The sequence below is a fragment of the Haliotis rubra genome, unplaced genomic scaffold (assembly GCF_003918875.1).
Source record: "Haliotis rubra isolate DU_JTF1 unplaced genomic scaffold, ASM391887v1 Scf73, whole genome shotgun sequence".
Lineage (NCBI taxonomy): Eukaryota > Metazoa > Mollusca > Gastropoda > Lepetellida > Haliotidae > Haliotis > Haliotis rubra.
In genome coordinates, this window is record NW_025767446.1 from 805,012 (window position 1) to 819,747 (window position 14,736).

A 14,736-nucleotide genomic window follows, 5' to 3' on the forward strand; every position below is an offset into this window, starting at 1 on the left:
AAATTCATTTTAAACATGGAAACACGGATAAATAAATGATTTTCCTGCCATCTTTGTTTTGATTTGAACCCACCAGCACTCCAGAAAAATATCAGAGCCTTTATTAACTCACATGGAACACGTGCCATAAAATCTGAGTGTCATGCATGTCTAAATGACATTAATAAAGGCAAAACATTTATGCTTATTCAGATTGCAGCAGAGCTAATTAATTATGGGTGATGCCAAGCGACTCCAAATTAGTTGGGTAATGGCTCCAGAAAGTGTACAATGTGGATGAGTTGCTTGGGAAATATCATGTAGGTTATCAGTTGTCTTGTCTGGATTACCAGGGAGATATTACTCTAGCTATAAGCTGTCTTCCTGCTGTTCATGGCACTCTGTGACTGTGGGCATGTTACTTGGCAGACATTACATAGATCATAAGCTGTCCTCCTTCTATTCCAGGGCCTAAATTTTCGAAGCTCTCTTATCGCTAAGGTAGTCGTAAGTTAATGTTAAGGTATGGCACTTACGACTATCTTAGCGCTAAGAGAGCTTCGAAAATCTAGGCCCAGGGCCTCTGCAAGTTTGGATGGGGTGCCAGGGAAATATTACCCTAGCCATAAGCAATCTTCAGGAACTCTATTCCAAGAATACTGTGAGTGTGTTGCTAAGGAGATATCCCACAGGTTATAAGAATGTCTCCCTTGCATTCCAGGATCTTTGTGAATGGGGATGTGTTGCTAGGGAAATATCACACAGGCCATCAGCTGTCCTCCTGCTGTTCCAGAAACTCTGTGAGTGTCGGTTTGTCGATTGGGATAAGTAAATGTTCCACACCATCGTAGCTCTGTGATAAGAAAGGGATGTATACGTTAACGCATTTAAAAGAACCAGCACTCACGTAACAATTTCACTCAGTAGGAAATCCAGTATGACATGTGTGTGATTACAAATAATGTATTATTATTCAATATTGAATCTAATATAAATACATTAGGGAAAATCACCCACCTTCTTTGATCTGATAAGCTTATGGTCCCTGAATTCGATGAGTTGTGCCTTGAGAGTGAGGTCCGAGTTGACGAGGAACGACTCCCGACATCGCTGATACAGCTCACTGAAAGACATGCCTGAAACAAACAACATCAGTCAATAACCATAAACACTTTATTGACAGTATTTAGTGTGATCATTTTGAAGAGAATGGAGAGACCACATACATCTCAACTGATCCACACAAAGTCTATTTAAAGAATGGGAACAGAAGCTGGGTTTGAGCCTTTGAGATTTTAGCATAGAATTGATTGATTGATCCCATAAATCTACAATTGTCAACATAATGATTATTAAAGTGAATATGTCTGGTTTAATGTTGCTATAAACAACATATCAGTTATGGCATGCCAGCTTGATGTAGCAGGAATCCCAAACTGATGTAGGTGCTGAACATTTACCATGTTGGTGTGATGCTGACAAACCTATAAGCATAATAATAATAATAATGCTAATTTTTGCACCTAGAATACAACGCGATGCTGTTCTCTGGCGTTACATTATTACCCTGTGGAATTGTACTTTCAAAGCTGCTACTAAGAGCTAAGCGCGACCGTATAGGTCCGTACATCCGATTTTCAGGTACCCATTTTAAACAGCTGGGTGGTGTGAGTGCAATGTGGAAGAAGTGCCTTGCCCAGGGCACAACACAGTATGAGACCCAGGTCACAAATTTTGGTGTCTCCACCGGGATTCGAACCCAGGCCTTTGGCGTGAGAGGCCAGCATAATCAGAGGGAAACCCAGGACTAGAACCCACAAACATAAGATTCTGGTACACTGAAGGGAGATAACTCTTCAACTGCAGCTCCTTAGGTGACCAGGCCACCTGTGCTGCATGTTTAAGACAAAGAACCCTAGACCATATGCCATTTTGAAGACTGTACCTATATACGTAGCGTTCTCCTTGTTCTCTTGTTGGTGTTTGGCCAGGAGGAGGAAGATGCCCTTGGCGTTGGTGGTGAGACTCTTCATGACGTGGGTGAGGGAGCTCAGAGCCAAGGCACCGGTCTGCTGCACAAGCAGGGAGTTCTCGTACGACGTCTCGGAAGAGTAGGGGATGTATGTGGTGGTGTCGAAACACAGCCAGTTGAAGCGACAGCACTTGGTATGGTCCCAAACTGAAATACAGTGCTGGTCGATCAGCTACAGGGTCCTCCTTTGAATTCACAGTGTGTATATCTCCATTCCCCCCTTGGTGATATGGTGGAGGTCAATGCTAATGCTAATCATTACCGAGGGGGGCATTAATGTGGTCTACAGATTCAGGAACACTGCCACCTACTGAAGGGGGCATTAATGTGGTCTACAGATTCAGGTACACTGCCACACTTACTGAGGGGGGCATTAATGTGGTCTACAGATTCAGGAACACTGCCACACTTACTGAGGGGGCATTAATGTGGTCTACAGATTCAGGAACACTGCCACACTTACTGAGGGGAGGCATTAATGTGGTCTACAGATTCAGGAACACTGCCACACTGAGAGGGGCATTAATGTGGGTCTACAGATTCAGGAACACTGCCACACTTATTGAGGGGAGGCATTAATGTGGTCTACAGATTCAGGAACACTGCCACACTTACTGAGGGGGCATTAATGTCTACAGATTACAGATTCAGGAACACTGCCACACTTACTGAGGGAGGCATTAATGTGGTCTACAGATTCAGGAACACTGCCACACTTACTGAGGGGGCATTAATGTGGTCTACAGATTCAGGAACACTGCCACACTTACTGAGGGAGGCATTAATGTGGTCTACAGATTCAGGAACACTGCCACACTTACTGAGGGGGGCATTAATGTGGTCTACAGATTCAGGAACACTGCCACACTTACTGAGGGAGGCATTAATGTGGTCTACAGATTCAGGAACACTGCCACACTTACTGAGGGGGCATTAATGTGGTCTACAGATTCAGGAACACTGCCACACTTACTGAGGGGGGCATTAATGTGGTCTACAGATTCAGGAACACTGCCACACTTACTGACTTGGGGGGGGCATTAATGTGGTCTACAGATTCAGGAACACTGCCACACTTACTGAGGGGGCATTAATGTGGTCTACAGATTCAGGAACACTGCCACACTTACTGAGGGGGCATTAATGTGGTCTACAGATTCAGGAACACTGCCACACTTACTGAGGGAGGCATTAATGTGGTCTACAGATTCAGGAACACTGCCACACTTACTGAGGAACACTGGCATTAATGTGGTCTACAGATTCAGGAACACTGCCACACTTACTGAGGGGGCATTAATGTGGTCTACAGATTCAGGAACACTGCCACACTTACTGAGGGGGCATTAATGTGGTCTACAGATTCAGGAACACTGCCACACTTACTGAGGGGGCATTAATGTGGTCTACAGATTCAGGAACACTGCCACACTTACTGAGGGAGGCATTAATGTGGTCTACAGATTCAGGAACACTGCCACACTTACTGAGGGGGGGCATTAATGTGGTCTACAGATTCAGGAACACTGCCACACTTACTGAGGGAGGCATTAATGTGGTCTACAGATTCAGGAACACTGCCACACTTACTGAGGGGGCATTAATGTGGTCTACAGATTCAGGAACACTGCCACACTTACTGAGGGGGCATTAATGTGGTCTACAGATTCAGGAACACTGCCACACTTACTGAGGGGGCATTAATGTGGTCTACAGATTCAGGAACACTGCCACACTTACTGAGGGGGCATTAATGTGGTCTACAGATTCAGGAACACTGCCACACTTACTGAGGGAGGCATTAATGTGGTCTACAGATTCAGGAACACTGCCACACTTACTGAGGGGGCATTAATGTGGTCTACAGATTCAGGAACACTGCCACTTACTGAAGGGGGCATTAATGTGGTCTACAGATTCAGGAAAACTGCCACTTACTGAGGGGGGCATTAATGTGGTCTACAGATTCAGGAAAACTGCCACTTACTGAGGGGGGCATTAATGTGGTCTATAGAAGCTATGATGTGGATTCCTCGTACTTGAGCCAACAGACTGAGTAGGTTCTGGGTCTTCTCACCACGCAACATGGACCCATCAATGTTGTGAATGATCAAGTAAAAATCTTGATACTCTGAAACGAAACATGCTGAGTACAGGTTTTATCCTACAACATGAGACTGAGTGAGAGGCCCTCATCACTGTACCACAAGAAACAAATGCAGTATTACATTGCTGTAGCATGTTTGTATTGTGTATACCTTCCTATATGGGTATGCTAGGTTGGTCCCAAATAGCTGCCCACCAAACACTTAAGGAGGTCCTATAAATGTTACCCATCAAATACTGGTATGCTAGGTTCATCCTATGTATGTTACCCATCAAATACTGGTATGCTAGGTTCGTCCTATGTATGTTACCCATCAAATACTGGTATGCTAGGTTCGTCCTATGTATGTTACCCATCAAATACTGGTATGCTAGGTTCGTCCTATGTATGTTACCCATCAAATACTGGTATGCTAAGTTCGTCCAATGTATGTTACCCATCAAATGTTGGTATGCTAAGTTCATCCTATGTACGTTACCCATCAATGTTGGTATGCTAGGTTGGTCCATTGTATGTTACTGATCAAATACTGGTATGCCAAGTTGATCCTATGTACATTACCCATCAAATGTTGGTATGCTAGGTTGGTCAATGTACATTACCCATCAAATGTTGGTATGCTAGGTTGGTCCTATGTACATTACCCATCAAATACTGGTATGCCAAGTTGGTCCTATGTATGTTACCCATCAAATACTGGTATGCCAAGTTGGTCCTATGTACATTACCCATCAAATACTGGTATGCCAAGTTGGTCCAATGTACATTACCAATCAAATACTGGTATGCCAAGTTGGTCCTATGTACATAACCCATCAAATGTTGGTATGCTAGGTTGGTTCTATGTACATTATCCATCAAATGTTGGTATGCTAAGTTCATCCTGTGTACATTACCCATCAAATACTGGTATGCTAAGTTCGTCCTGTGTACATTACCGATCAAATGTTGGTATGCTAGGTTGGTCCTATGTACATTACCCATCAAATGTTGGTGCTAAGTTCATCCTGTGTACATTACCCATCAAATACTGGTATGCTAAGTTCGTCCTGTGTACATTACCCATCAAATACTGGTATGCTAAGTTCGTCCTGTGTACATTACCGATCAAATGTTGGTATGCCAAGTTGGTCCTATGTACATTACCCATCAAATACTGGTATGCCAAGTTGGTCCAATGTACATTACCAATCAAATACTGGTATGCCAAGTTGGTCCTATGTACATAACCCATCAAATGTTGGTATGCTAGGTTGGTTCTATGTACATTATCCATCAAATGTTGGTATGCTAAGTTCATCCTGTGTACATTACCCATCAAATACTGGTATGCTAGGTTCGTCCTATGTACATTACCCATCAAATGTTGGTATGCTAGGTTGGTCCTATGTACATTACCCATCAAATGTTGGTATGCTAAGTTCATCCTGTGTACATTACCCATCAAATACTGGTATGCTAAGTTCGTCCTGTGTACATTACCCATCAAATACTGGTATGCTAAGTTCGTCCTGTGTACATTACCGATCAAATGTTGGTATGCTAGGTTGGTCCTATGTACATTACCCATCAAATGTTCGTATGTTAAGTTAGTCCCATTTACGTTACCCATCGTTAGCCCTGGATTCGCTATCCAATCAAACACTGGTATGCTAAGTTAGTCCTACATAGTTACCCATCAAATGCTCACATGTTCTGTTGGTCCTATGTAAGTTACCCATCAAATGTTGACTGAAATGTTAAAATCAAATGTTAAACTTTGAACCAAATGGTATTTTTTCCCAGTTTGCCTGCTAAGGGCACTTGATTAGGTTCCTATCTATCAAATATGGCCTGTCCAGTTGGTCCTACCTGAGTTTTCAAAGTGCCTCCTGATGTACTCATACTGATCGGCAGGTGTGCGGATATGCACCTCATCTTCAATAATCTCATCTATAATACAGGACAGGATCTGGAAGAACAAGCATTACCTCAAACCTTGTAGGGAGTGAGTCAGTGAGTTTAGTTTTACGCCGCACTCAGCAATATTCCAGCTATATGGCGGCGGTCTGTAAATAATCGAGTCTGGACCAGACAATCCAGTGATAAACAGCATGAGCATCGATCTGCGCAATTGGGAACCGATGACATGTGTCAACCAAGTCAGCGAAACTGACCACCCGATCCCGTCAAACCTTGTAGGGAGTGAGTGTGGTTTATGCTGCTTTCTGCAATAAACCAGCAATATCACATTGTACCTACTAGTATGTGGGGAAACCAGGTTTTTAGCATGACAAGCAATTGTTTTAACCACTACCCTATCATGCCCCCATTACTGTTTAGAAATGGAAGACATTGAAAGAATGATTATTTGATGATAAACAGAATCTTGCCTTTGTATAAATTGATATCAAATCCATGAATATAAGTCGATATAAGTTTATACACAAAGGCTTCAGCGTTGAAATTATCTCTTCTCAGGTAACATGTAATTACTATGGTTACCTAGCAAAAATATGTAATTTTCTGACTAAAATTGATATTTTATACTTATCCTGACTCATGCTAATTATGCTTGTCTCCTTCCTCTTGCAAATGATAGTGGAACACTTGAAATCCCTTGAAGTTCCCTTCTAAAAAAGCGGACGTAAAATCACTCACCCACGAGTAGCGTCCCTTTCCACCCTTTTGGCGCCCAAATGGTCACATGATCGGCCATATTTGTCACTCTCTCCGTATGTAAGCCAGACACCCGGATTTACATGGAAATCCAGAGTGCCATAAGAGGAGAGGTTGGGAGGGCTAACCTCATGAGTCAGGATAAGTATAAAATATCAGTTTTAGTCAGAAAATTACATATTTTTCCTTATCCTGACTCATGCTAATTATGCTTGCAGAATCCGTCGGAAACAGTGGTGGGTCAAGCCACTTCTGGATTCACTGGTTGTAGATTCACGTCCTTGGGAACTTATGATGGCACTGTTGAAGATTCTGTTCTTTCAACTTCTCTCTGATGAGTCTGGGGGGACCACAACTTGTCAGATTTCTTACGAAACTTCTCCTGACATTTTCGTGTGGATTTTAGATATACTAATATTCCATTAGTTATCTATTGCAACTCCATCTCTTAATGCGCGCATCAAGTGGAGATGCGACCCTTCTTCATGTTCAAGTATGTCCTATACAAATACAGGGTCTATCACTCATGCTAGTCTGTCCTAGACGTGTGCATGGACTTAAAGCCATTGCTCTCCAGAGCGTTGATAAAAGTCACGTTATAAAAGGGGTGAGATTTACTCAGCGCCTTTGTGGAACCGTTAGTTGTTGTGCTACAACAAGTGGCCCAAAATGGTGAATGCCTGAGACGTCTTCGGTGGCAATGTCTCCGAGGTAGTGGTTGGCAAACACCGTGTTCGATCTCCAAAAGCAGCTCTCCATTATAGTTGTAATCGAGCAGTTTCCATGCAGAGCAAGTGTTGACGCCAGGGCTCTGACTTCATGTGGATTGGAGGCTTGTGGAGGCTCGTGGAGGCTCAAGTCCTGCTGCTTTATAGGCCCTTAGTATAACGGCTCTCATCCAGATCGATATCGTTGTCCGAGAGACTTCCGTGGGTGCCTCGGTGGATAAGGGGATGAATAGGCGCTTGAATTTTCGTCTCCTTGTTTTAGTTCTCAGTAAGTAGACTTTAAGTGCTCTGACTGGGCATAAGGATAGATCCTGTGTATCCTGTGGCCCTGTAGATAGTGCTTGGATGTGGAACTGTCTGTCAGGCTGACCAGGCAGTTGGTTCTTGGCGATAAAATCCCATCTCAGTCCAAGATGTATGACGTCACGATGTCTTGATTCAAATTGTGTTCGTTCAAAGTCCAGAGCATGTATTTCTGACATCCTTGCAGCTGTTGCTAGGGCGATCAGGAACAGCGTTTTCTGAGTTAGTAGTTCAAAGGATGTCCTTTCTAGAGGCTCGTAGGCATCACTGGTGAGATGTTGTAGAACTATGTTGAGATCCCAGGCAGGAGCCTTAAATTTCTTTGTTGGTCTTCCAACTTGAACGAGCGTAGTCAGCTTTGGTCAGCTTGATACCCGTTTTCATGGTGGTAAGTGTACTGAGGGCAGCTAAATAAGTTGAGAGTGTTGAACCGCCACTTGAGGATGTGTTGCTTTCACCGCTGTAAAGCCTTTCCTCTTTGCATATTGTTCAAATCTCTGCCACTTGTCGTCGTACGAGTACAATCTGCGTAGAGCTAGTGTAACTGCTTTCGCTGCTATGGCGGAGTACCCTCTAGTCTTCAGGCAAGCTTTAATACGCTCCACGCGTGTAGCTGGAACAGTGTCGGGTTCCCATGAGCTTGCTTGGTGTGTGGATGGACGAGTAGGTTCGACCACTCTGGTAGTTTCAGGGTTGGACTTCCGAGTTCTTGTATGAGGATGGGAAACCATACCCTCGCTGGCCAATAGGGCGCAACAAAAATCAGTAGTCGTCTGCTTGATTTTCTGTAGTACTTGTGGTAGCAGTGCAGGAGGCGGAAACGCCTAAGCATTTAGTCCTTCCCATGAGATGCTTAGAGCGTCTGTTGCCCATGCCCGCGGATCTGGAATCGGTGAGACGAACGTTGGTAGCTGTTTGTTGAACTTTGTTGCAAACAGGTCTATAGGGGGGATCCTATAGTCTGTCTGATGAACTGGAATGCTTCTGGATGCAACATCCATTCCGTCGGGGATTGTTGTAGTGGACGAGATAGGGCGTCTGCTATGACATTCTTTGCTCCTGGAATGTGGCATGCCTTCATGTAGATGTTCAGGTAGTCGACTATGCTGAACAGGAGAAAGCTGAGTTGTAGCAGACTTATTGATCTTGTTGATCCTTGTTTGTTGATGTAAAACACCACTGTGGAGTTGTCCGTGTGGACCATGAGTCATGCGTTCTTTAGTAAGCTGGACCAATGTTGTAAAGCGTTGATTACTGCTTTCATCTCCAACAGATTGATGTGTGACTTCTGATCCTGACTCCACCACTTCCCTGCTGCCACTTCGTTGTTGAAGTGCACACCCAATCCTTGTAGGGAGGCATCCACGAAGTGATGAGTGTTGCACACCGGCTCTGACAAAAAGGTTCCTCCACAAACGTTCGAGATATGATTTCAGGCTGTCCGGTAGTATTAACGGATCTAGACTGTCTAGGTGGGCGTTCACAAATACTTGTAGTGGGCGCAACTGTAATCACCCTCTGCGAGTCATGTCTTGAGCTGAAGTGAGTAGACCGAGCATGCTTTGCCAAGCACATAGTGTCAACGGAGAGAGCAATGCTTGAGATATCATATGTTGTATCTTGACCCAACGATCCTCTGGACGACTATGCCATTCACTGGTGTGATGAGTCGAATTCCTAGAAACTTAACCAAACCTGCAGAGGTTTTCAATTCTTTGAAGAGAGTCGTCCTTGGGGTACATATTATGCATTTTCCGGCTGAAAAATGTCCTGTGACAGTTGTATCAATGTTTTTTGAATAAAAAGATTGTACAATAAATAAACTCTTTTATTTATTATACGGACCCTACCTCACGGAGTTACCTCCCTTAGAGCATGCGCACCAACTGGGTAGGCTCCTAGACCCGTATCATCATTCCTTCTGCTGAATTCTTATCAGTGAACAGAATTGCGGGGAGGTGGGAGGCCCTACCCCAGGGCGACTCTCTTCAAAGAATTGAAAACCTCTGCAGGTTTGGTTAATTCTTTTCAGAGATCGTCCTTGGGGTACATATTATGCATAAACACAGACTCCCAAAGACCGGAGGCCAGGGAGGAGGAATTCTGTCCAAGCACACTCAAAATATAGCGATCATTATCATGGAAAAAAAATTGAACAGGCGCCATAACACTCACCTGTCACTCGACCCAGTTTAAGCTTCGCGAGAGGCATTATGGGAGGAACTGACAGGGAGGATTTGTGCTCAAAGGCGACCTCTAGCATAATGAGACATTGCGTAGTGCGAATATCAACGAAATCCGACCCACTAAGTGGCTTCTTTCATGAGAGAGCACCGTGGGGAAAACAAAATACCACTCACTAACGATACAGTAACTCCGTAGAGAATCGAAGGGGTACAGGTTCTCTGAGTGAGCTCACATTAGCAGACATGTCAATAATGGAATCTTATTGTACAGTAGCGTCAAAACAAACCAATAAACCAAGACTCACTTTCGGTCAGGGTGGCAGGACACTGTCCACTGGAGAGAACAGTACGACCAAAGTTTGCGATTACGGAATGCGTATCGAGCTGATAATGGCGTATAAAGCGTGCTTGGCGGCTCCAAATAGCGGCGGAGCAGATCTCTTCAATGGGGAGTGCCGATGCAAAAGCTTTGATGCGGCTACTGCCCTGACCGAGTGAGCCTTCAACCCCTCAGGGGAGGCTTGCCCTTAGCCTGATAAGCGGCACAAATACGATACTAGCCAGCGAGACAAAGTCTGCTTGCTGCGCTGGCAGACCAGCCTTCCGCCACCGTAACAACAGAACAGCTGGGTACCCGTCACGGATCCCCTGCGTTCGTTTGAGATAGACTTTGGCGTCTTCACGGACATCCAGCGGGTGAGTGCTTTCGTAGGAGTGGTCCCGATGTGGAAGGCTGGGTAAGAGTAGGAAGTTCGATAGGAGCTGTCACATGGAAGCGTGATCGACCCCGATTCGGTAAAGTATCTGGGGGCGAATACTGACCACGATCCGTGTGAAACACAGTCAGCGCCGGGTCCGGACGACATAGCATGTAAATCGCCGACCCGCCGACCAGATGTTACCGCCACCAGAAAAACAGCTTTCCAGGTCAACAACTGAATGGAAATAGCCGATAGGTGTGAAAGTGGGACGGACAGCCAATCGAGCCACGATCGACAAATCCCAAGGTGGACTGGTTAGCCTGAGAGCAGGTCGAATCCGTTCAGCGCCAGCGAAAGCTATGCGAGAGGTGCTGCCCCAGAAGAGCACCATCGACAGGGGTGTGAAAAGTGGAAATAGCGGTGGAGTAGCGCGAATGGTCGGCCGCCAGGCCTTCTTCCAAAGCGAGCTTGCAAAAACTCAATACTCGGACTAAATCCGCAGAAAAGGGATCTGCAATCCCCTTATCTGAACACCAGCGCGCATAAGCGGGACCACCTATCCTCGTACTGAGCGTTTGCCGAATCCGCCTCGAAGCCAGAATTGTGTCTGCAACTGCTGCAGGAATTCCAGCGTGCCTCGAGGTTAGACCTGACAGAGGCCAAGCCACCCACTGAATCCGTGGATTTGGGTGGAAGCTCCGTTCTGAGTGAGAATGTCGGTCGCCAAAGGTAATAGAACAGGAGGCTGAGCCAGAAACCTGAGAATTACGGAAACCAGCTCTGTGTGGCCAAAGCGGTGCCAGTAGCACAAGTAGCGAGCTGGCTGGGTGGACAGCTGTGAAAGGACCGCGGGGAATGAGTGGTAATGGCGGGAGCGCCAGAGCACTTTGCCCGTCCAATCCAGCAGGAAGGCGTCGGCAGCCAGCGCCCTGGGTCCGGTATCCGAGAGCAGAACGCGGGTGTCTGATCGTCCCGCCGGGCGCAAACAGATCCACCTCGAGCGACCCGTACAACTGGGAGATTACTGTGAATATCTGCCTGTCGAGCATCCACTTTCGTCGCGGGGCCAGGATCCGGCGAGGCGCATCTGCTCGCCGTTCTCCAGCCCGGGAGATAAACAGGGAGTACCTGACAATCGTACTGAGTGGCTCCAGAGGAGAAAGTCCCGCTTCGGAGGGCGCTGGGGACACCGTGCCTCCCTGCTTCAGGATATCACGACATGGCCGTCTGGTTGTCTAACTGAAGGCGGACTACCTGGCCCGGACATGCTCTCTGAAGCGCTCGAATACCAACCGCACAGCTCTCAGTTCCAACCGTTGATGTGAAGGTGAGCCGGACCGGACCAGAGTCGGAGCCGACAGACTGCCAAACGCCCCCAGCCCGTGAGGGCGCATCTGTCTGAACTGTGAGAGCTGGCGTCGGGATTTCCAAGGGAACCCCTGGTGAGATTCCGACATTTGTCCACCACTGAAGGTGAGGTGTCAACCACTTTCGGGGACTGTGAGACTGCGCTCCAGATCCTCCGTGTGAGTCCACAGCCGAGCCAAAGCTTGCTGTATGGGGCGCATCCTCAACAGCGCCCGCCACACTACAGAGATGCGTCGCCGCCATATGGCCCAGTAGAGGCGGAGCCAAGTCCGTGCTGGTGCCTGGGGCTGGGAGAGGAATGAAGAGACCATCTCGAACTCTGGTGACCCGGTCGGGCGACAAGGAAGCGAGATCCTTGTTCGTTTGGAATGGCGCTCCAAGAAAAACCAAGTCCTGGGTGGGTACCAGGTCGGATTTCTTGAGGTTGATGATCCACCCCAGTCGAGTTAGAATGTCTATCACTGTGTGAGTAGCATCTTGACTTCGCTGGCTGTGTTAGTGCTCCGAGCAACCAGTCGTCTAGGTAAAGGGTAACAGCGCCTTCCTTGCGGCGAGCTAGGGTAGCTGGGACTAACATGAGCTTGGTGAACACCCTTGGGGCAGTCGATATGCGAAGGGGAGCACCCTGAATTGGTAATACATCCCGTCGTGTAAGAGAACCGAAGGTACTGCTTGAGCGATGGATGTATGGGTACATGCGAATCGCATCCTTTAGGTCGATTGGCGTGAGCCAATCGCCGGGCTGAACAGATGAGATCACCGGCGCAGTGTCTCCATCTTGAAGGATGGTACTGAGCATCGCGATTCAACCCCTTGAGGTTGAGAATCGGGCCGGAACCGCCGTCTTTCTTGCCGGGCGAGGAAGTGCGTGGAATAAAATCCGCCTGTTCCTCTCCGGTGGAATGCGCTTCGATTGCGGACTTGTCCAGCAGAGCCTGAACCGTCGGCGCAATATGTCCGCCCTGGCTTGACATGGCGGCACCGAGTCGCGGCGTATGCGGTGAAGTCGGGCGGACCGCCAGCTTCCACAGTGGGAGATGGCCTATGCTGACCGTGGCCAGCACCCAAAGCGTTGTTGGTAGCCTTCTCCCATTCCGGCAGGAATAGAAGCTGACCTCCCACTGGGATATGGGGTAGGAGGCGTGTGTAGACCCGGTAGCGGAGCTGACTGGGCGTGACACCGCGGCTTGGCGGCAGCCTGATGGGTTAGCGGGAGGTCGGGGCAGACCTCCAGCGCCCAGCGAAAGGCTGGGAGCTAGTCGAGGACTGCTCCTTGCCCCTACCCTTGGCGGACCTGTTCCTCCGCCTACCCCTAGCGGCGAAGCCAGCCGGCGGACTTCGGGTGTAGGCTGCACCCGGCGGAGGAAGGAAGGTAGCGCGGGGGCTGAGGCGAGACACCAGCGGGTGCTCAACAAGGCCTTAGAGTCCTTGAAGGAGGTAGCTGCAGCGGCAGCCTCCCGTATGACCTGCTGGGCCCCTGGAAAGAGTGCGGCTCCCAGGCGGAAAGGGAGGGCCAGCAAGGTCTGCTGTGTTGCTGCCGAGTACCTAGGCGTCGACAGCCACAGCGGCGCATCCCCATGACTGCGCACATCACCGTCGGCGCAGCAGACCGCCAAAGAGTCAGCGCGGTGAGCCTGCACTTCCAGCTGGCGGAGCAGCCGCGACATGCGGCGACGCGTCGCCAGCATGCCCTCCGCCTCCAGGGCCGACCTCTGAACCGAGGAGAGGTAGGCCTCATGGACCACCACCGCACCTGCTGCGCCAGCGTTCGGTAGACCTCCCTCGTAGGTCGATGCAGCGTGCGCAGAGGCGCCAGCGAGGGCAAAAGGTGGAGTTAGAAGCCCTTGCCGAGCAGCGGGCTGCTCGGAGGAAGCCGAGCCTCCCCAGAGGCGGCGGAAGTGAAAACACATTCGTCAACAATGCGGTACAGCGAACAGGGAATCCTCCCCAAGCTGGTAGCGCCCGCCGCGAGTTCAGGTAAGTCAAACCTTACCGGGCACCAGACAAGAGGGATCGACCGCGTCCGAGACCAGCGATGGCAGAATCGCGGAGCTGCGTCTGTGAGGGTTGCCTAGGGGCAAGCGCCTCGCCAGGCAAGCGGAACTCAGTCGAGTCCACGCAACCAGCAGGCACCGCGGCCTGGGGTAGGCCCTCGGCAATTCTCTGCGGACCTCCCGCCAAGGCGAAGCAAAGCGGAAGCGCCGTCAGGCTCCTCGACCTCCCCAAGCTCCATTGCCTCGGCGTCCGAGCCGAGTCAGAGGCTGGGTCTCCTCCGTAAGAGGACCCTAACCCGACCCGGTGGACTGCCTAGCGCTAGGAACCACAGGAAGGGAAGAACAGACAGACTGCTCCCGTCAGCGCCAGCCCGGCGTGCGTGGACCCGGTCCCGAGGCGCTGGAGGCAGGCCAGGCAGAACTGGTGCCTCGGCTCTCATGGGGCGGGTGTGCGCAAGGACGGAATACCAGGAATACTCAGCGGCCCTCGCTTGCGAGCTCTCGAGGGACTGGGAGCACCTCCCTCTCCCGGAGCAGCGGCGTCGGATCGAAGCCAGAGGCAGCGGATCTACAGGCGCCTCAAGGCGAGGGATCGAGCGAGCCAGCGATCCCACCCGGACTCTCGCCCCCGTCCGGGTGGGTGAGAACTCCTGCGGAGACCTCCAACCGACTCACGAGCG

The 14,736-nt window shown here is 48.9% G+C and overlaps 1 protein-coding gene across 1 annotated transcript in view; it reads right to left on the bottom strand.

Annotated features, from left to right (window-relative positions):
- Positions 1–560: 560 nt before the first annotated feature.
- LOC124259588 (origin recognition complex subunit 2-like) overlaps positions 561–14,736 on the bottom strand; it is a 28,976-nt gene continuing 14,800 nt past the window's right edge. The window contains exons 9-13 of the mRNA XM_046693743.1: positions 5,970–6,069; positions 3,999–4,142; positions 1,925–2,158; positions 997–1,115; positions 561–832 (exon numbers count right to left, since the gene is read on the bottom strand). Of these exons, the coding sequence (XP_046549699.1) occupies positions 749–832; positions 997–1,115; positions 1,925–2,158; positions 3,999–4,142; positions 5,970–6,069 (681 nt within the window). The 3' untranslated portion in view covers positions 561–748. The remainder of the gene's footprint in view (positions 833–996; positions 1,116–1,924; positions 2,159–3,998; positions 4,143–5,969; positions 6,070–14,736) is intronic.